Below are 23325 nucleotides of genomic sequence, written 5' to 3'. Positions count from 1 at the left end.
CATAACAGGGACCACCGGGCCTGAGCAACTGTAACTGGCTGGGCTAGTAGTACCCCCGGTGTCTGAAGTCCCTGCATCACCTGCTCTAGAGTACGGGCAGCGGGGGTATGAGTACCTCCCCCGGCCTGAGAACTGGCTGGTGAGGCCTAAGTCGAAACCACCTGAGCAAGGCCAGTGCAAACCGTTAATATCTGGGCCAAAGCCTCCTGAAGGCCTGGAATCATAATGGGCACAGCTGGTGCCTGAACTGGCCCCACTGGCTTAGCTACATCTAAAACCAGCTTCTGAGTTGGAGCAACTGATAGATCTGCAGGTGCTGCTCTAGCTGATGTACGAGTTGTACCTCTACCCTTATCGCGCCCCCTACTGCAACCCCGGCCTCTCGTGGCCCTAGCTAGTGGTACTGGTGGTTGTCCATCATATCCGGTAGCACGTGTCCTCACCATCTGTGAGAGAATAGAATACAGAAGTTTAGTTATCGGAATCAACAAATCTGCATGACATGAATAAAAGAATGTGAAGTTTCCTAAGGGTTCAACAGCTTCTCGAAGATAAGTACAGATGTCACCGTACCGATCCGCAAGACTCTACTAAACCTGCTCATGACTCGTGAGACCTGTGTAACCTAGGCTCTAATACCAACTTGTCATGACCCAAAATCCTAACCTGTCGTGATGGCGCCTATCTTGGTACTAGGCAAGACGACATTTTAAAATATTTTAAACACCCTTAATAGAAATGAATTAAAGCAGTTTAAATAATAAAAGTTCTCATAAAACAGGGATAGAAACCCAAAACACAACGCGGAAGTTCCGAACAATCGGGGTGTCACAGCGTACATGAGCATCTATACATCACAAGTCTCGAAAACACTGTCTATATCATTCTGAACTAAATAAAATAAGCGGCAAGAGAGGGAAGGAGAGACAAGGTCTACGAAACGCCGGCAGCTACCTCGGAAACTCTAGAAGATCAACTGTGTGCTGAAATCAACACCCACCGTGTCCGGAAATACCTGGATCTGCACTCAAAGTGCAGGGTGTAGTGTGAGTACAACCAACTCAGTAGTAACAAGACTAAATAAAGAACTGAATGTAGTAATGAGCTTCACAGTCAAAGTTCAATTACAGTGATTTCAACATAGGAAAGTAGGCATGCTCTCAAGTTCGACAATTAAAGCCAAAATAGTTAATTCATGTCAAGTTCAAATGAAACAGAAGATAATATCTCTCAGAAATTTCAAGACAGTGATATATGGCAGCTGAAGTGCAAAACTAATGAAGTCAATGCATCCTCTCAGAGCAATAGTCACTCTGTCCTCCCATTCACTCCAACCTCACAATCACTCTTTCCACACAGTCACTCATTCCTCTCAATCACTCAGTAGGTACCTGCGCTCACTAGGGGTGTGTACAGACTCCGGAGGTCCTCCTTCAGCCCAAGCGCTATAACAAGCCAATCATGGCATATATCAGTGAAACATGCTGCGACGTGCAGCTCGATCCCATAAACATCCTTACGATCAGGCCCTCGGCCTCACTCAGTCATCAACCTCTCCAGTCTCCCGGGCTCTTAGAAATCATAATAAGCAACCCAAACATCAATGATATGATGCATCAATAATGAACAATAGAGAATGAGATGTAATATACAAATAAAACTGTGACTGAGTACAAAACAGATATTTAGCAGATAATTCAATATGTACACGACCTCTGTGGGTCCTTACAGTTCCAACACATAGTCTAAACATGCTTTCTAACATGATTTGTGGTTCAATTTCTTTAATACATGGAAAATGTACAGATAACAACAGATTATTCAAGTACACGGTTTCATAGAATTTGACCGAGTAATAATTCCTACGGTGCACGCCCACACACCCGTCACCTAGTATGTGTGTCACCTCAAAACCAAATATATGACACGTAATACGGGATTTTGTACCCTCAAAACAAGATTTAGAACTGTTACTTACCTCAATCCAAGCAAATCTCTACTCCAACACACCTTTGCCTCGCGAAACGGCCTTCGAATGCCTCGAATCTGGCCATAAACGATTCGATATAATCAATACGGGCTAAAGGAATCAACTCCATAAGAAAATGCTAAGTTATTAATCAAAAGTCAAAATCGACTCAAAAGTCGGCCCCCGGTCGCATGTCTAGAAATTCGATAAAAGTCACAAAACCCAAAATCTCATTCAACCACGAGTCTAACCATACCAAATTTATCAAAATCCGATACCAATCGTCACCCAAATTCCTAAATCAAACTCTCCAAATCTCTAACCTCAAACTCCCAATTTACACCTTAAATACGCACCAACTAGGTGCAAAAATCAATGGGGAAGCAATATTATTGATCAAAAATGAGCGCAAGGGACTTACCTAAAGAATTCCCTCGAAAACCCTCTCAAGAATCGCCCAAACCCGTGCTTGAAATATTTGAAATGAAGCTAAAATTGTGAACCCTTATTTTAATAATCTTCCCACCACTTCCGCTTCAGCGGTGTCGCAGAAGCGATATCACACACGCATCTGTGTCTCATTCCGCTCTTGCGGTCCCTCACTCCGCTTCTACGGAATCGCTTCTGCGAGAAACCAAGGTGGCTTTGCAGACCAAGCCCATCTGCCCAGTTCCGCTTCTGCGGTCCCTCTGCCGCATCTACGGTCACGCAGATGCGAAATTCCATATCGCACCTGCGCACCTCTCACCGCACCTGTGGCCACGCAGGTGCGGAAAACTCCTCGCACCTGCGACCACCTGCACACTCCCATCCAAACACGCACTTGCTCAAGCCAACCTGCACATGCGAGCTCGTACCTGCGATCAAAGCTCCGCAGGTACGGTTACACCAGCAGAGGTCCAACTTCAGCAATCTCTCAACTTCAACTTTTGATCCGTTAACCATTCGGAATCAACCCGAGGCCCTCGGGTCCTCAACAAAACATACCAAAAAGTCCTAAAACCTCATACAAACTTAGTCGAGCCCTCAAATTACATCAAACAACCTAAAAATACGAATTGCACTCCAATTCAAGCCTATTGAATACAAACGATGCCGAAACCTATCAAACACGTCTGATTGACCCCTAATTTTGCACACAAGTCACATTTGACATTATGGGCCTACTCCAACTTTTGGAATCGAAATCCGACCCCGATATCAAAAAGTCCACTCCCGGTTAAACTTTTCAAAAATAATCCAACTTTCGTCATTTCGAGACTAATTCCATTACGGACCTCCAAATCACAATCTCAAAATCACCCAACGGAGCTAACAGAACCATCAAAACTCCATTCCAGATTCGTTTACATATAAGTCAACATCTGGTCGATCATTTCAACTTAAACTTTTGACCTTGAGACTAGGTGTCTCATTTCATTTTGAAATCACTCCGGGCCCGAACCGACTATCCCGGCAAGTCACATAACAACTATAAAGTATAAAATGAACAGTAAATAGGGGAAACGGGGTCTATAACTCTCAAAACGACCGATCGTATCGTTACAATTAGTCGAAGATATTAAAATTGATAGAGAAAATGATGAGAAAAACATAGAAGAAAAAGTTTCAGAAAATATCATAGTTGAATTAGAAGAGAAGATGAAAGATTAAATTGTTAAGGATGAGGAAGAAGCTTATAACTTATATTGTAAATATGCACACTCCAAAGGTTTCAGTGTAAGAAAAGATAAACAATATTAGTTTTAAGGTGGTGTGATTATTCGGAAAAAAAAAAAGTTTTGTGTGTTATAGGCATGGGGAGAAAGATGAAAAACAAAAAAAAAATCCAGTAAGGCATCTTGTAGTCACGTAGACACACGATCTAAATGTCCTGCAATGATAATCTTTAAGCTTCAATTTTGTTATCTTTTTTAATGAGTAAAGCTGAATGTTGTCATTACTCTTCGTGTTTTTCCGATTTTAGATTTTTAAGTCTTTGGTTAAGCTTATGAAACTTATCCGGAGGGATGGTGATTTAATATGATGGTATTTATAAAGGAGCTCTTAGATATCTTGAATAACCTTATAGGTTGCTTCCTCCGAAAGCTAAGTTTTCTTGTAGTTAACTTAATTTTTACGTGTTAGAGCTAAGTAGAACAATTATCTTGTAGGCTTCCTTGTTGAATGCCTTAAACAGTGATTAGTTTTCTAATTTTATAACAAATTTTTATGTTAAAGAAGAGTTGAATGATCTACTATAAGTTAGTGTGGAAAGGTGAAAGCTAGTATATTTTTGGCTTTATAAGATCCTGAAAAAAATCAATGAGGGTGTATTTGCAGCAAAATATTGTTTAAGAAGAAAGAAGGAGAATTTGGGTGGTTAATGAGAAATTTGTTAGCCTTGATTTGCTCCCTTGCGATATTTGCCGTGGAACAACAGAATAGCTAGAAAACATTTAAGATTATTCTTATATTATTATTATTTAAGATTATATAAAAATTAGACGGAGTTAACTATGATTAAATACTACTAGTTTATAATTAAATAAGGTGACAAGTGTCATTTAATTATTGGTTTGGTGTATACATCGGGTGCGGGTAAGTTTTTTTCCATTTAATTACTACTCCTTTTGGTCTACTTTAACTGATTTTTGATATTTTTTTATGGTCCACAATATTTGATTTTTTCAGATATCAACAAGGAATTAATTTCTTTTTTTTCAAAGTTGCTCTTGAAATAAAGAGCCTAGAAATATTTTTATTATTTTTAATGAACAAGTTAAAGTTACTATGATAATTTTATTATTAATTAATATAAAATAATGAATTCTTTAATATGTATGAAACATCTAAAAAATTTAATTAAAGTGGCGGAGGGAAGTAGTTTAACCTGCTCTTCACATTGGATTTTCACTATAGGGTGGAGTTGACAGCTGGCTGCAAATGGTACAGCGTAAACGTGTATCTGCCCAGTGCTTGACGCGTGTACGAATAGAGTGCTGGATTGATGGTTTTGTGGGGTATTAGCTTCTAACTCAAACACCTTACATGAATAATTTACGAATTAAATTTACATAAGAGTATTTCTTATACAAGTCAAAATTAATTTGGAAATGCTAAAGGGTGAGGGAAAATTTTGAAAAATGAAAGTCAAACTAGGAGGAGATGAGGTTATGGTAATTGAATCATATCTCTTTTTCCTTACTGAATTCGGAATAAATTATTTATACATCTTAAGTTATTTTCTTAAATATTATACAGTATTTGAGCTAATGCTACTAGATTTCGCCAACTCCATAATTTCTACCATAACTCCATCCCCTAGTTAAATTGAAGAAGGGGGAGGTTGAAAAGGGAGGGGGGAGGTAGGTGGGTGCACCAAGGCAAGTAGGACCACAACCAAGTGGGGAGCTTAGTTCTTGGTATTGGTGACAATATGAATATGTGAGTTGAGGAATTCCCGGCAATGTTTACATGCAAACAAAAGAATATATATGTAGCAAGAGAATGTGTAGAGAAATAACATATTCAATTATTATTTTCCAATTGATAAAAGGGAGAAGGTCTAGATTTGTCCCTCTACTATTACATATTGTTTTTATTTGTCCCTTGTTAAACTTTTCATCCACTTTAGCCCCTACCGTTAATAAACTTTTAAATTTGTCCCTAACCCTAACGATCCTACACTATGGCAACTAATCCCTTCATTTTTTGTCCATATCAGCTGCCAAGTCAGATAACCTCACCAAATTAAAAAACTCTAGATCCATAAACTTGACTACCCACTCATTTCTCTTAAATCTTCTAAGCTGTCTGTCGTCGTTCTATGTCCGCCAGAAGTGGCAAATACAAAACATATGTTGGTCTTGGTCAAAATGGAAGATCCATATGCAAAACATCCAAGTATTTGAAAAGAAAAACGTGATATTTTTTCCATTCCAAATCAACTGTTTCCTAGACATGCATTGCATTACCGAATCACTCATGAATATTAGTGACATGCTAAAGTAGCAACACTGATTGGCACTTCAAGAGACAGTAAAAGGTCAAAGGATATTCCAATAAAAGTTAAAATAACTTCTTTGGGATCTCACACAATGAAGAAGCAGGGATTCATTCTTCCATTATCCCATTGGTCGATAGCACACGTGGTATGAAACACATGTTATAGTGTTCTCACCTTATATTGGCACGTGTGTCTTATTCTTTTAATCATTCAACACCGTATAGATCTTGGTCTTGACACCTCCAAATGTCTAATTAGAGTTTCTCACTTTAATAATCCTCAAATCTAACTTTTTGGAGAAACTTGCATCTAGCTTATAAAATAAGTCATAATCGATTGGTAAAATTCGTAAGTATGACTAGTTGTCAAGACCGAGCTTTACAAGTAAATATAACCTCGCATTATCCAATGTTCTATAAGGTCTCACTTCTTCACGATCCTTAATGTAAGAGGCAATTGCTCGTGTGAGAGAGCCAATCTCGCGACTTGTTCGACACACTTTATCAACAAAATATCATCACATGCATACCGGATATATGCAAAATTTCAAGAGTCAAATATTTATAAGAATATTATAATAATAAAGTCATTTTACAATACATAAATATGTTCATATCCTTCACAAACCAAGAGCCATAGCATATTTCTCAAACAGGTCTCTAGCTATCACCTTTGTAAAAGGATCGGCTATCATGCTTCGCATAGAAATGTACTGTTTTTGTCTCCACTTGCTACAATGTCTCTTACAAAGTTAAACTTAATGTCAATGTGTTTGGTCTTGCTGTGATACTTAGGATATTTTGTGTATGCAATAGCCTCTTGACTATCATAATAAAGAGTCATAGGACCTGGAGAATTCTTTGTAATATCCAAATGTTTAAAGAATCTCTTTAACCAAACAACTTCTTGTACGGCAGGCGCCAAGCTACGAACTTAGCTTACATCGTCGAAAGGGCAGTACAAGTTTGTTTCTTATTTTTCAATGAAATAGCACCACTATTAATTAAGAAAGCATAATAAGATGTTGATTTTCTATCATTCCGGTCATCAGCCCAATCAACATCTGTATATCCTCTCAAGTATAAATCATTTCTACTATAACATAGTGAATAAGTTGTTGTTCGCTTCAAGTATCTGAAAATTCTCTTCACGGTTTTCCAATGATCTCTTTCATTATTGGATTGATATCTGCTAACCAGACCTATGCCATAACAAATGTCTGGGTGAGTACCCATCATAGCGTACATCAAGCTCCCAATAACACTTGAATACGGAAATCGAGACATGTCTTCCTTTTTATTTTCAGTCTTGGGACACATTTCAAGGCCTAAAGTTTCACCTCTCGCTATAGGAGTATCCATGATTTTGCAACTATTCATGCGAAAACGTTTCAAAATTTTCTTTATATAAGTTTCTTGAGATAGACTCAATAACTTTTTGAAATGGTTTCTTTGGATCTAAACTCCAAGGATATAGTCTGCCTCACTCATATCTTTCATGTCAAATGACTTTGAAAACCATGACTTGATAGTTTTCAAATACTCCTAATTGTTTCTGGCTAATAAAATATCGCCCACATAAAGAGAAAGAATTACAAACATCCCATTGGACTTCTTCACATAAATGATTATATGAGATCACCTCCTTGTGAAATCTCAAATACCATTGCCTTGAAGATTGCTTCGGGCCATAAATAGATCTTTTTAATTTACAGACCTTATTTTCTTGGCCTTTAACGATGAAGCCTACAGGTTGTTCCATGTAGATTTCTTCTTTTAGTTCTCCATCGAGAAAAGCTATCTTCACGCCCATTTGGTGTAATTCCAAATCCAAACGTGCAATAATAGCCAAAAGAAAGCGAATTGAGGTAAACTTCATAACTGGTGAAAATATTTCCACATAATCTATTCCAGCTTCTTGAGTAAAACCTTTTTCTACCAATCGTGTCTTGTATCTTTCTACTAACCCATTTGCTTTGTGTTTAACTTTGAGAACCCATTTGTTCCCAATGACTCTACGCCCAGCTGAAAGGTCAACTAGATCCTTGACGTTTTTTATTTTCATGGACTCTAATTCTTCTTTCATTGCTTTCATCTACTCAAGAAATACAGTAGAGTTTCTTTAGTGAGTTATTTATATTTATTGTGACATTTTCAGTGATTTTTCAACCTAATCCTGTTTGTACAAACTATAGTAGGTTTCGATTTAGAACCTAAAGAGTATATTCTCATAACTTTACTTGCACACCAAATTATTAATAAAGTCAAAAAATAATAGGAAAAAATTCCCATGCGCTGTACGATTTGACGGAGCACGAAATCTTTTTTTTTTTTTAGCTTATGGTCTAAAATAAGACTATAAATCATCTAGTTAATGATAAAATCTGAAGTTTTAAATTTAAATTATTTTTAGATATATAATTTTCCAGCAGGCGACAATTTCATTTTTCAGGCACCCATAGTCGAAGTCCTAGTAGGGGTGTCAATGGTTCGGTTCGACCAGTTATTTCATAAAACTTGTACCGTACTAATTTTTTGATTATTTTATTTTGTATAATCAAAATTAGACTTTTCGAAACCATACCAACCATCTCGATTTTTTTTCGGTACTTGTACGGTTCGGTTAATTTTTTGGTATTCTTTTTAAAATTCATGTAAGAGTCGCTAGTTGAAATTAAAATACGATAAATGCGTACTTGCATATGATTTTGACTAAACTCTCTAGACATTTTTATTATTTTAAAAGTGATGAATCAAAATAACATGAAAGATATCCATAATAGAGATTCATCCCACTATTCTATGATAGCGTAAAACAATTTAAGCAAAGATAAGAGATATATAAATCATACGAGTGAAAATATACTAATCAAGTTGGGACTCAATAATAGAGTTTATTAGAAGATTAGTATCTAACAAGAGAAATCTAAACCATACGAGGAGAAAGATATCCAATATCTTGTGGCTTGCTACCGAAGATCGCTAGATTGCTTGGGACTTATTATTCAAGATGTTGAAACTAATTTAGTTTCAATATGAGTAGTTGAATAGGTTTAGAAGTTGGGACTTGGGGTATTAATTATTTGGTTACTTGTCTCCATTTCCATAATCCCAAGGCCCCAAAAAACTTAATGCTTTATTATATCAAACTTAGTATATAAAATATATTTTTCATATATAAATTTATTTGGTACGGCTCGGTATTTTTTCAGTTTATTTTTATAAAATTAAAAACCTAACCTATTATTCGGTATGGTTGTAAATATATATATAAAACCTAAGATTTTGTTAAAAGAACCCTAAAAATCAGTTTGATCAATTTTATCAGTTTTTAAAGATCCATTGACACCCCCTGTTCTACCTAAAATTGGCTTCACTAGAGTTGAATAATAGAAACTAGAAAGACTAGCTAAGATTTTGCTCAATACTAGAGCATTCCACTAGAACAGGATGCTTGAAAAACGTCACTAATTACTCAATACTCAAAAATTAAGAGGTCACAAACGTTACCCAGGCCAACCAAAACGAAAATATAATCTTTTCATATATTAAAAGAAATGTAAAAAGAGTTAAGTTAGTAAACACTTTGATCACTTTCCACGTGGACTTATATCCACCCTAATGAAAATACGTTTAATTCACGCAAGATTCCAAACACAAGTGTCCAACCAACTAAAGTTAGTTAGATGAGAATCCCGCACGTTACATGGCAAAAAGAAATCAATCATTAGCTCAAATTGTAACAATTTGAAATTTACCCAATGCCGTATCCCATTTTTTTTTATGCCTTATCTTAATTTGGTCGACGGTTTTATTCAATCAATAGTAAATAAATTTATAATAAAAGCCGCAACAGTATTACCATCTCCTCTCCGCTCCAACTTTCCAGTCGAATGATAGTCCTTGTATGAAATTCTTTGCAGGAAGCTAACTAATTATCTGTTTACTATAATAATTACATAAGTGGTTAAGATAATTAGATCTGGACAACTGATTGACAAAATAGACAGTTGTTGCTTATTTAAGCGTGTAATGGAGGAAGTGGAGGAAGCTAGCTAATGATTAAGTCGGTAATCTTCGGATTAATTTCCGTGCACTTTTTCACTAATACAATTGTACAAGTGTCAAATTACACTATATATCACCAAATTGCTTCATTTATATGATACAAGTTACTCGTTAAGTTGTCATTCACATGGGACGCATCTGTCCTTTTCTTGTTTACTCCTATTATGGCATCACATGATACAGTTCTCTGTGCTTACTTTTCTAACATAATTTGATACCACTAATAAGCGGGGAAAATTATGCGACATATCAAATATTTATACTGTATTTATCATTCATATCTATACTTTCGGTAAATTTACTATTCGTAGTTATATTTGAATTTTATAGCAAATCTATAAAATAAGAAATTAATTCTTTTGAACTAAAATAAGATAGCAATAAGCTCTCGTAGCTCAGTTGGTTAGAGTGCCTGCTTACTTAGCGGAGGTTTTGAGTTTGACTCTCAATAAGAATATTTTATTTTTCTATATTTTTGTATTTCGCCTTAGTTATATTTGTTGCGCCAACAAATACAGTCGATACATATTATATCTATTGTATACACCCATGTATACCGTCGATATATATTATATTCTTTGTATACAACTTCTTATTTCGCCTTGGTTATACAGTCGATACATATTGTATTTGTTGCACGAATAAATACAATTGTTCGGTAACCCCGTGAATGAAAGTTATAAATGAGCTGGGGCAACTGGGCAAGTAAGAAGACGTTATGGGTGGTCAGATGACAGTAGGGAGAAACTTGTAATCCCACAAAAGAATAGTAGTTATAAAATAGTCACGTCACCTTAGACGCCAATAAAGAATATTGTAATGATCCATTAATAATCACAAATGAATGGTGCAAGCTGGGTTCGAAATGGAGAAGCTGAAGATTAAGCAATAACAGAAAATGTAAAAAGGAATAACAGAATTTTAAGCGAACGACTGAGATTAAATTGGAGTTAATGAGCTGCAAGGGCCGAGATCGAGCCACGTCAGCTGAAGGAGTTTGTTATAACCACCTTCAACAGAAAGAGAAGGCAGTGATTCTCAGGTTTTTTCCTCTCTTCTCTTTCCTCACTCAATCTCTGTTTTCTCACTCTCTCTCGATTCTCTTCTAACTTCTTCTTCTTCTTCTTCTTCTTCCTTCTTCATTCTGCATATTTCTACAGCTATGGAGTCCAATTTAGGAAATAGTTCAATTCAGTTTACCATTGTAGTTCAACTTCTTCTTTTTATCAATATAAATAGAAAATTGTCCCAAACTTTCCTTTACTTCTGCAATTTAGTTGTTTAATTTCCTTATTTCTTAGCGAGATCATTGCAATTAGTATCAGAGCCTCGATCCTGCGACTGTGAAGGTGGTGATGGTTGAAGGAACTAGGCTGAAAGTTATGGATGATAAGCTAGTAAGGCACGATGAGGTTTTGAATGAAGTTCTGACTACTCAAGAGGAATTACGCAGTACTCAAAATGGGATACAGGGTACCTTAGATCTTATCTTAGAGAGGTTGACCAATTTGGAAAGAGTTCCCCAACGAGCTCAAGGTGACAGACCTCAAAGAGATGGGCTATTACCCATACCAGGTCAAGAATTAAGGCAGCACATGCCTCCAGCTGTACAGGCCCCTTCGCCTGAGTGGGAGCTGCCTTACTTTGAAGGTCATGAGCCTAAAGTATGGATTCGAAAGTGCGAGAGGTACTTCAATCTATATAGAATCCCAGACAATCTGAAGGTAGAAGCTGCTGCACACTATTTGAATGGATTAGCTGATACTTGGTACGACTCACTAGTGCTAAGTAAGGGTGAAGTAAGCTGGACTGAATTCAAAGAGGAATTGCTAATTCGATTTGGGGAAGAGTTAATGGGAGACATAGTGGAAGAATTTAACAAGTTGAGTCAAATAGGGTCGGTGGATGAATTTCTGGGTAAGTTTGAAGATTTGAAGGCTCAAATGCTGATAAGGAATCCTAACTTGGATGAGTCACACTTCATCTCCAGTTTCATTGGAGCTCTAAAGGAATAGATTAGGTTTGGGGTGAAACTGTTTAAACCTACAACCCTACGGTTTGCTGTGGAACAAGCTAGGTTACAGGAGAAAGAAATAGAAGCTGCTCACAGGAGAACTAAAGTCATAGCCAAGCCATCCTTTGTGACTGGCAATCCTTCTAGTGCAAAGGTACCTGCTGCTGCTGCAGTTAAACCAAACTCATTCAGGCTTAGTCTTGAGGTTTATGAGTAGAGGAAGGGCAACCACTTATGTTACAAGTGTGGTGAGAAGTATACTCCAGGCCATCAATGTAAGAAGAAGTAACTGAATTGCATGATAGGGGCAGCAGAACCCCTTCCTGAGAATAGTGAGATAGAAGAAGAACAACCCTGTGCAGACTTGATTATTGAAGGAGAATTAGAACAAGAAGTCATGGAAGCTGTGTGCATGAATGCCCTATCAGGTGACAATAGGGGAGCCAATACCATATTGGTTCGAGGTACCATAGGAAACAGGAAACTAACAGTGCTAATTGATTCTGGCAGCACCCATAGTTTCATTGATGTCACCACAGTCAAGGAGACAGGTTACCAAGCTAGGCATTGCCCACCAGTGAGAGTAACAGTAGCTGATGGAAATTATGTCATGTGCACCTCGATTTGCACAGGATACCAGTAGAAAATGCAAGGTAGACCCTTCCGGGAAAACTTACTGATCATTCCACTTGGGAGCTGTGATATGGTAATGGGAAATGACTGGATGAAGAAGCATAATCCTACTAAATTTGACCATGAGAAGATGTGTGTTACCATTGGCAAGAAGGGCAACAAGTTAGTGTTGCAAGGCATCTCTGAGGAAGGAAAATTGAATATGATCTCCAGTGGAACAATGGGAAAGATGTTGAAAAAGGGCCAAGCTCTAATAGCTCATCTGTTCATGATGAATTCCTTGGGAACAGAAGAGCAGGAACCAGTGGGAGAAGCCATAAAGGAGGTGTTACATCAATACTCTGATGTGTTTGCAGAACCCAAAACTCTGCCCCCTATCAGGAGCTTAGATCACACCATCCCTTTGAAACCTGGGGCAATGCCAGTCAGTCTGAGGCCTTACAGGTAGAACTACTATCAGAAAGATGAGTTGAAAAAGCAGGTTAAGGAGATGCTCACTAATGGAATAATACAACATAGTAAATCACGCTTCTTTTCACCAGTATTTCTTGTCAAAAAGAAGGATGGGACTTGGAGGTTCTGTGTAGATTATAGAGGGTTGAATGACATCACAGTAAAGGACAAATATCCTATACCTATTGTGGGTGACCTCTTAGATGAACTAAGTGGATCTGTGATCTTTTACAAGGTGGATTTGAGGGTTGGTTATCATCAGATCAGAATGAGGCTAGAAGATGTGTATAAGACAACATTCAGAACTCATTTGGGCCATTATGAGTTCAAGGTGATGCCATTTGGATTAACAAATGCACCAGCTACCTTTCAAGCTTTGATGAACTAGGTTTTTCAACCTTTCCTTCGAAAGTTTGTTTTGGTCTTCTTTGATGACATCCTTATTTACAGTCTATCTGAAAGAGATCATATGACTCATTTTGATTGCTGTCTTTGATACCCTAAGAAAATATTCTTTATTTGCTAAAAAATCTAAATGTTGATTTGGTCAATCTAAACTTGAGTATTTGGGACATATCATAACTGTAGAAGAGGTGTCTACTGATCCATCTAAAATACAAGCTATGGTTGAGTGGCCTAGACCCAACTCCCTAAGAGCACTGAGGGGATTCTTAGGATTGACTGGGTACTATAGGAAGTATGTTGCTAACTATGGAATCATTTGTAGACCCTTAACTGACTTACTAAAAAAGGATGCTTTTAAATGGAATGATGAAGCTGACCTAGCCTTTAGAGCCCTCAAGAAAGCTATGACTTCTACACCAGTGCTGGCCTTACCTAACTACACTAAGGAGTTCATAGTTGAGACGGATGCTAGTCAAATTGGCATTGGAGCTATACTAATGCAGGATGGTAGACCAATAGCTTATTTTAGCAAGGTTTTGGCTCAAAGGCACATGTGTAAGTCAATCTATGAGAAGGAGTATATGGCATTGTTGAATGCGGTTAACAAGTGGAGACACTATTTACAGTACAAGCATTATGTGGTTAGAACTGACCACCATAACTTGAAATATCTTATGGAAAAAAGGGTGACTACTGCTATACAACAGAAAGGATTGACCAAATTACTTGGGTTGGACTATGAAGTACAGTACAAAAGGGGGGCTGAAAATAGGGTGGCTAATGCTCTTTCTAGGCAACAAGAGGATTCCGAATGCCACAAAGACCAACCTCAAGGAACCTTACAGGTTATTAGTGTCTCAGTTCCTTCTTGGATGCAGGAGATAACACACAGTTATGAAGGAGACCCTAAAGCTGCAGAAGTAATCGGTCAAGCAGCAGTGACTCAACAAGGACCTAGCATCTGGCATTACACTTCTAGCATACTCAGGAAAAAGGGAAAAATCTATATTGGTACTAATGGTGATCTCAGAACTCAACTGATATCCACCTTTCATGATTCTCCTGTAGGTGGACACTCAGGACAGCTTGGGACTCTTAGAAGACTATCACAGGTGTTCTATTGGCCTAGGATGAAACAGATGGTCATTGATTATGTGGCTAGCTGTGATGTTTTCCTCAAAGCAAGGATGACAACATGGCCTACCCAGGGCTGTTGCAGCCCCTGCCCATTCCTAACCAAGTTTGGAGCCACATTAGTATGGCATAGAAGGTTTGCCCAAGTCCAAAAACAAAGAAGTGATCCTTGTAGTGGTTGATAGAATGACAAAATATGCACATTTCATAGCACTTGCACATCCTTATACAGCAACAACAGTAGCTGAGATATTTTGGAAAAGAATACATTGTTTACATGGCACTCCTGAGTCTATAGTAACTGACAGAGATAAGGTATTCCTAAGCCACTTTTGGAAATCCTTATTCAAGCTATTAGGAACCCAGCTTCACTACAATACTGCTTACCACCCTCAGAGTGATGGCCAAACTGAAAGAGTCAACAGATGTTTAGAGAATTATCTCAGATGCATGAATGCTAGTAGACCAACACAATGGAAGCAATGGCTGACTGCTGCAGAATGGTGGTACAACACCAACTTCCACACCAGCCTGCAATGCACCCCCTTTGAAGCTTTGTATGGTTATACTCCCCATCAACTGTCCCTAGGGCCCTTATTGGAGACTGTAGTGCAAGCTGCTGAAGATACAGTGATGCGAAGGCAACAGATGCAACAACTGTTGAAGGACAACCTCACTAAGGCACAAGAGAGAATGAAATACTGTGCAGACAAGAGAAGATCAGATAGGGAGTTCCAAGTGGGTGATATGGTCTATTTGAAACTGCAACCTTATAGGCAGACCTCCCTTGCATTGAGAAAGAACCTAAAGCTGAGCTCTAAGTATTATGGGCCCTATAAGGTTCTTGCTAGAGTTGGTATGGTGGCTTACAAAATGGACCTTCCTCCTGAATCTAAGGTCCACCCTGTGTTCCACGTCTCTCTACTCAAGAAGAAGGTAGGAAATAGAGTGGTGGTGCAGACCACTCTGCCTATCACTGGTGAAGATGGCCAATTCTTGGTAAAGCCGGTGGCAATTCTACGGAGGCAGCTAATAAATAGGAATAATTCTGCTGTGGTGAGAGTATTAGTGCAATGGTCAAATCTACCTCCAGAAGATGCCACTTGGGAGGATTATCAGTTCATCAAAGCTAAGTTTCCAGACTTCGACTCCAATCCTTGAGGACAAGGATTATTTGAAGAGGTAGGGTATGTAATGATGCATTAATAATCACAAATGAATAGTGCAAGTTGGGTTCGAAATGGATAAGCTGAAGATTAAGCAATAACAAAAAATGTAAAAAGGAATAACAGAATTTTAAGTGAACGACTGAGATTAAATTGGAGTTAATGAGCTGCAAGGGCCGAGATCGAGCCACGTCAGCTGAAGAAGTTTGTTATAACCACCTTTAGCAGAAAGAGAAGGCAACGATCCTCAAATTTTTTCCTCTCTTCTCTTTCCTCACTCAATCTCTGTTTTCTCTCTCTCTCTCTTCTCTTCTAACTTCTTCTTCTTCTTCTTTTTCTTCTTTTTCTTCTTCTTTATTCTGCAGATTTCTACAGCGATGAGTCCAATTTAGGAAATAGTTAAATTCAGTTTACCATTGTAGTTCAACTTCTTCTTTTTATCAATATAAACAGAAAATTATCCCAAACTTTCCTTTACTTCTGCAATTTAGTTGTTTAATTTCCTTATTTCTTTGCGAGATCATTACAAATATCAGAAGATTTGTTTTCTTATCACATCTCCCCTTTATTTCCATCTGTTTGTGTGTATTCAGTACACTAATTTATTCCTTCCTCCTCTTTCCCTGTCAGTTGGTAATCACCAAATCAATCAATCATGCGCAATAATGTAATAATACAGTAATTTGTTTGACATTTTAGGCTTGCTTCAGAATTAACTCCAACTAGGAGCATTCAAATCAAAGGACACAGAAAAAATGTGGTATCAAAAGTAGAACTAAACCGACTCAATAAATTGATTGATTATTTAGTTTGGTTTAGTTTGATGTTACATTAATTACAAATCATTATTTTCAACATGCGCAAACAATATAGAAAGGACAACAATATATAGTAATAAGTTTTGCGCTGAAACAGAAAGTAAATATAATAAGTTTTAGGTAGAAGAATAACTGTAAATCACTTGATTAACATCTTTTTGACAACAACAGCGAATAAACCCAAAAGAGTCATAACGATCTCAAAAACTTAAAAAAATTGACAAAAAACAAAACTGATAAAATTTGCATTAATGTCTGGTTTGGTTGGTTTAAATACTTTTTAGAAAATTTAAACCAAACACTTTTGACTTGAACTGATTATTTTAAATATTTCACACTTTAAACATGAAGAAAGTAAAGTGTGAAGAAGCAAGCATCATTTGACGACTATAAACGTCTGCGACTACTTAAGACTTTTCCTTTGAATGGCCAATTTGGCGACTCGACAACCAAACCTGCAGTTAATAATTTAACAAGTCTGCAAAGGGTTCCAAAAATGGAAGATTTCCAAATTTGGATGTTACAAGAGAAATAAAATATACTCCAGCATTTGGCTTTCAAAGAATGAAGGCAACATCAAACGAAGGTTTCAAACTCTTCTTCCTCCTCTGCTTATTTTCTATTTATCAAATTTTAGGTGCTACAGATACTATAACAACAACTCAATTTCTCAAAGATGGGGAACTCAATATTAGTTCATCAGGTGGAAGTTTCGAAATGGGGTTCTTCAGTCCAGGTAATTCTAAGTTTCGGTATTTCGGTATTTGGTATAAGAACATTTCTGTCACCACAGTTGTGTGGGTTGCCAACAGAGAAGCTCCTTTAACAAATACATCTGGTGCACTAAAAGTTATTAAGCCAGGATTACTTGTAATAGTTAATGAGACTAACCACATCATTTGGTCAACAAATACCTCAAGATCTGTGCAAAATCCCATTGCAAAGTTGCTTAATTCTGGAAATCTTGTTGTTAAAGAAGCTGCTGCTGCTGCTGCTGATGATGATAAAGTTGGAAGTTTTCTTTGGCAGAGTTTTGATTATCCTACTGATACCCTTTTACCCGGTATGAAAATCGGGTTTAATTTTGTAACCGGTAAAGAAGTGTACTTGTCATCTTGGAAAAATGAGGAGGATCCTGCTCCGGGTGATTATACATATCATTGTGATCTTTCTGGTTATCCACAGAATATTTTGAAGAAAGGGTCAAATGTTATTTACAGGTCTGGACCATGGAATGGATTAAGGTTTAGTGGGGCAACAAACTCAAGAGAAAGTCAATTTTATACATTTGGTGTGTTTTCAACTAAGACAGAAGTGTATTTTAGTTATCAGCTTTTAGCTTCAGTTGTTACAAGGTTTATACTGAATCAGAATGGTGCGCTACAACGTTGGACTTGGGGTGATAGGAATAAGGGTTGGGCACTTTACCTTTCACTACCAACAGATAATTGTGATACTTATAGGTTATGTGGTGGATATGGTAGTTGTAACAGTCTGAATTCTCCGGTATGTGGATGTTTAGATAAGTTTGTGCCTAGAATTCCTGAAGATTGGAAGAAAGCGGATTGGTCAAGTGGTTGTGTTAGGAGGACTGAAATGAATTGCCTCAAGGGAGATGTCTTTTTGAAGTATTCGAAACTCAAATTACCAGACACGCGAAATTCATGGTTCAATGTGAGTGTGAACCTTGAGGAATGTAAGAGAATTTGCTTGAAGAATTGCTCTTGTATGGCTTACTCAAATCTTGACATACGCAATGGAGGAAGCGGCTGCTTACTGTGGTTTGAAGATCTGCTTGACATTCGACAGCTAACTAATGAAGGGCAAGATATCTACATTAGAATGGATGCTTCTGAATTAGGTAAGTTTATTCCTGAAAAAGGAGTGATTAATAGTTTGTGATTGATTTCTTAAAGACAGTAAAATATATGAGTTGCAGGGGCCCTGGATAAAGCATATCTAAATTTACATTTTGGGCAGTGCCTATGATTATAAACATGTTGTACTTTTAATACACTATTTAACAGAACATAAGACCAGGAACTTTAGTCACTGGTACAAGAAACATGATTTAGAGTGAATGTAATGCTGAACCTCTAAGCATCATGTCTAGACAAGTTTAAGAGCTTTATACTTGGGAAAAAGCGCATTGACAGTATTATACTTACACTGTTTTTAAAGGTTGCAGTAACCATTGTTTAAAATCTGTTGTCACATTTTTGCAGTTCCAAACTAATAGCATCTTGCAGAACCTTGATAACTCCATAATGTAATCCTGTCTTACCAGCTGATGGAGAAAGTCAAACTGATTAACCTATACTTGGATTGAATACTTGCAGCTAGTCAGGATAAATCAAATGGACACAAAGGAAAACTTCTTGCCTGGATTATCCCATTATCAGCTGGTGTGGTTCTGATATTCCTAAGCCTAGTGATCTTCCACAGAAGAAGGAAGCGAGCTTCAGAGAAAAAGAAAGGTAACCTCAGCCGTTCATTTTGTTTGGAATTTGAAATAGCAGAGGAATTCAAATTCAATTAGAAGTAAAATGAAATATAGTAGAGGAATTCAAAATCAATTAAAAGTTAAATGAAATATCCTCCTTGTCTAGTATTTGCAAAACTGAATTCGGTACATTGGTCTTTGGCAGGATTTTGGGGGTGCAATGGCAATTACAAGATGGATTACCACAATGGAAACCGAAGTGAAGAATTTGAGTTACCACTGTTTGACTTATCTACGATAGCCAAATCTACGAACAACTTTTCAGAGGAGAGCAAAATTGGAGAGGGCGGGTATGGACCTGTTTACAAGGTAACAACCATTTATAGCTTGCAGTTTTGTACATGATATAAGCAATTAACGGCCCACATAATAGAGCATAGCAAGAATCTGGAATACTGACTGTAACTTCAGATTTGTTCGATATAAGGTGACTGAAAATAAAAGGTTTGTTCTGACAAATGGGTCATTTGGAGAGCAAAGAGAGCATTTATGCTAATTCATCAATAAATGGAGGACAGGGGGTTTAGTGGAAGATCTTTTGATTCATGTACTTCAAAATATCCAAAATGTTTCAGAGTCAGTCCAAAAGTTTCTGAAAACGTGTCTTCTAATATGTGCTGATTAATATCTAATAAGAGGAATGGCTTAACAACTTCATCGTTTTGGAGGATATAATTTGCTTAGTCCGCCCAAATTTAACCTAATTTGGTAATAGAAATATAGTGCAATTAATATGTGTTGGAGGTGTTTTATGAACAACAGCTGAACTTAATTGGATTTATTATGATTGCTCAATTCTTCAAATTTGGTGCTTCTACCTTTTACTTGGAAGCATACAACAGTCTTGCATGGTTTTCACTTTCATGTTAGGTATTGAAAAAGTTTAACGTGCGGAGATTTGATGTTTAGGGCGTGCTTGAACAAGGACAGGAAATAGCTGTGAAGCGGCTATCTAAGACTTCCACACAAGGACAAGACGAGTTCAAGAATGAAGTGATGTATATTGTGAAACTTCAGCATAGAAATCTGGTGAAGATTCTTGGATGCTGCATTGAAGGAGAAGAAAAAATGTTGATCTATGAGTACATGCCAAATGGAAGTCTTGATTCATTTATATTCGGTAAGGATTTCTAAGACCAATATTGTGCATAATATTTGCACTTCAGTTAAACGATGCCCTATATGAGTACCTAAACGATCTTCTTCCCTTTTAATCCACATCTAGCAGGAAAACTAGTGTAAGAGAACTGGGAACTAAGATTTATATGAGCCGAAGGCCCAAAATTATGTTTTTCTTTTTACCAATAACGGAAGAGTTTGATGTTTTAATGCCACTCTCATTTTTACCTGATTGGTGTGTATTAGTGATCCAATTGTGAAACTTTTGGCAGATGACACAGGAAGCAGGGTATTAGACTGGCCTAAGCGCTTTCACATCATCAACGGGATAGCTCGGGGGCTTATGTATCTGCATCAAGATTCTCAGTTGAGGATCATTCACAGGGACCTGAAAGCTAACAATATTTTACTAGACAATGACATGAATCCAAAGATATCAGACTTTGGCATAGCAAGAAGTTGTGAAGACGATAAGTTTGGAGCCAAGACACACCGAGTAGTTGGAACATAGTAAGAATCTCAACATGACTTTTTACTGAGTAGTTGAAAACTGGAATTGAAGAACCTTGAGATTAGCATAGTATGTTTTCCAGTATCGATAATGCTATTTCTGAATATATTTTATGCAGTGGCTACCTCTCACCGGAGTATGCTGTGCATGGGGTCTACTCAGTAAAGTCAGATGTATTTAGCTATGGTGTCTTAGTGCTGGAAATTGTGAGTGGGAAAGGGAACAGAAGATTCTCTCATCCGGACCATAGCCTTAACCTCCTTGGACACGTAAGGATTGCATTTTTTGTTGTCCATCAATAAATAGCTCGCAAAGCTAGTCATAATAACACGATTTTAAATTCTACAGGCTTGGAAACTCTATAAAGAAGGTAGATCAATGGAATTACTTGGGGATTTCCCAATTGATGTTCATTCTACACCTGAAGTAATACGATCAATCCATGTTGGTCTATTATGCGTACAACACTGTCCAGAAGATCGTCCAAGTATGTCTTCTGTGGTGATGATGGTAAACAATGAAGGTGAACTGCCACCGCCTAAACAGCCAGGTTTCTACGTAGAAGCAAATGCACCAGATAATGAATTCTCTTCTAGTCAATATGCACATAGTACAGGAAATGAGATAACCATCACAGTATTAGATGCCAGATAGAAAATACCAGTTAATTGTTCATTGAAACAAGCCATTCTTTACACCCTTAATTCTTTGCTTCTTTTTAGCAATGTGGCTAACCTTGGATAGTGAAAATTTCCACTTACAGTTGCTCAAGAAGAGTGCAGTTTTCTTACAACTTGGTGCAAAAAATACCAAACGTGTCTTCTGGTCGCAAAATGTGTTATACAAGTGTTTATATCTCCTGAGCATTCTGTAATTTGTTGGAAGAAAAAGAACTTTACCACAAAATGACTGGTAATCTTGGCTTTTGTGAGGCCATGAGCCAAGTAGCATCAACGGTAGTTCAAAATTTGAGTATTGCAGAAGGAAGCTGGAAGTTAAAGGATCTTACTTTAAGAATTTGTGGAAAGTTCTGTAGAACAACTAGTGAAAATTTGAACCAAGAATTTCAGATAATGCAAAGCTAGGGCAAGATATCCCTTCAAGGACTACCAGCAACTCTCCAGTTTCCTAGGCATGTCTGGATTCAAAATGTTAAAAGGCGTTGGAATACAAATCATGACACTTCTATTAGTAGTAATAGATTTGTTTAGTTTAAGTTAAATATAATCCCCAGTACAGTCAAACCTCTCTATAACAGCCTCGTTTGTTCCGAATATTTTTGGATGTTATAACGAAGTGCTGTTATAGAGAATATTTATTAAAACATAACATGAAAATTAGTTCAGGAAAAAATAGGCTTTTATAGTGAAGTGTTGTTATATATGGATGTTGTTATAGAGAGGTCTGACTGTAATATGATTTTAGCTCTTAATTCAGTCGTTGAATATGGACTCAATGTGTCATTAACCAGTCTTTCTGACATATTTCTTGCTGATACAAGCATGCTTTTAACCAGATCAGATTCTTTTATGTGTGAATTGACATGGTCTTCTAAGTATCTACTGTCTTATTTGTTTGTTCAGCTTAGCCTTGAATCGTGAGTCAGAGGCACCTGCATTTTTCATAATCAACAAATATGTCCTCTTGTCGCTTAAAACTGGCACATTACGATTCATTTAGTTAAATCTTCCAAAGTTTTGTGTGTGTGTGCGCGCACGCGGGGGTATGTGCGTGTCTAATCTGTGTGTCGGGAAAAAAACAGCTTTAGACAATCGAACAACTGAAAGAGTCAAACCGATCCAGAAAATGATGGATTCAGAATTAGTCTGTTTTGAGTTAAAGACTACGTTAGGAAACAAACGAATGTTAATTGCCAGAGTTTTTAGCTATTTAAATCAGCAAAAGCTTCCATATTTCAAAAATCTGCTATCATTTTTTCCCTTAAACGTACACATCTAGCGATCAACAGTAGTTCTATACTTACATGCAGCTCAAGCTCCCTGTTGGAGGTGGGGATATTCTGCCAACTGACCAAGTCAAAAATTTATCATAATTGTAGCAATTTGGGAGGAGAACCATACGACGGTCAAAAATCCCGCTTTCAATGCGAGGTTTACTCATTCAACGAATACACTTGCAGTAATCAAAACAGAAATAATTTCATTACAAAAGCGAAATAAGAACAGTTTTAGACATTAAAGAAGGGTCTAAAATGGATTTATCTAAATTTGAACGTATCAAACGAGTTGCGTTTAATGAGTTAATAGACAATCTGCTCAAAGTTTTTTTTTTTTTTTTGAGTTATTACAGATTGGGTCAAAATTAGCGAAATAATAGGTCACAATCTAATTCGGCCAACATGATCCAACCCACTTTCCTCCTTTTTCTTATTATGTCTTTTGACATAATTCCTAATCTCTAAATTGACAATATTTTCAAGTTCCTCTAAATTAATATAATTCTCAATCTAAAAATGTGATGGTGTACAGTTGGATTTGGATTTGATCCGTTGGGTTAAATTGTTTTGACTCATTTTAATCATATG

At 37.1% G+C, this 23325-nt stretch overlaps 1 protein-coding gene across 1 annotated transcript; it reads left to right on the top strand.

Annotated features, from left to right (window-relative positions):
- Nucleotides 1–16140: 16140 nt before the first annotated feature.
- On the top strand, nucleotides 16141–22336 carry LOC104102568 (G-type lectin S-receptor-like serine/threonine-protein kinase At4g27290). Its single transcript, XM_009610306.4, has 7 exons — nucleotides 16141–18508; nucleotides 18987–19124; nucleotides 19296–19459; nucleotides 20060–20270; nucleotides 20542–20779; nucleotides 20899–21049; nucleotides 21129–22336. Exons 1-7 carry the CDS (start codon nucleotides 17212–17214, stop codon nucleotides 21432–21434), a joined length of 2505 nt encoding a protein of 834 aa, XP_009608601.1. The 5' UTR covers nucleotides 16141–17211; the 3' UTR covers nucleotides 21435–22336.
- Nucleotides 22337–23325: the final 989 nt, after the last annotated feature.

The sequence above is a fragment of the Nicotiana tomentosiformis genome, chromosome 6 (genome assembly GCF_000390325.3).
Source record: "Nicotiana tomentosiformis chromosome 6, ASM39032v3, whole genome shotgun sequence".
In the NCBI taxonomy this organism is placed as follows: domain Eukaryota; kingdom Viridiplantae; phylum Streptophyta; class Magnoliopsida; order Solanales; family Solanaceae; genus Nicotiana; species Nicotiana tomentosiformis.
The sequence above is the reverse complement of the archived record's forward strand: the minus strand, read 5'-3'. Positions and strand labels throughout refer to the sequence as shown.

Coding starts and splice junctions, on each gene's coding strand:
- LOC104102568 (XM_009610306.4), top strand. CDS start 17,212: ATGAAGGCAACATCAAACGAAGGTTTCAAACTCTTCTTCCTCCTCTGC. Junction 19,125..19,295: donor AGCTTCAGAGAAAAAGAAAG/GTAACCTCAGCC, acceptor GGTCTTTGGCAG/GATTTTGGGGGTGCAATGGC. Junction 20,271..20,541: donor TCTTGATTCATTTATATTCG/GTAAGGATTTCT, acceptor AACTTTTGGCAG/ATGACACAGGAAGCAGGGTA.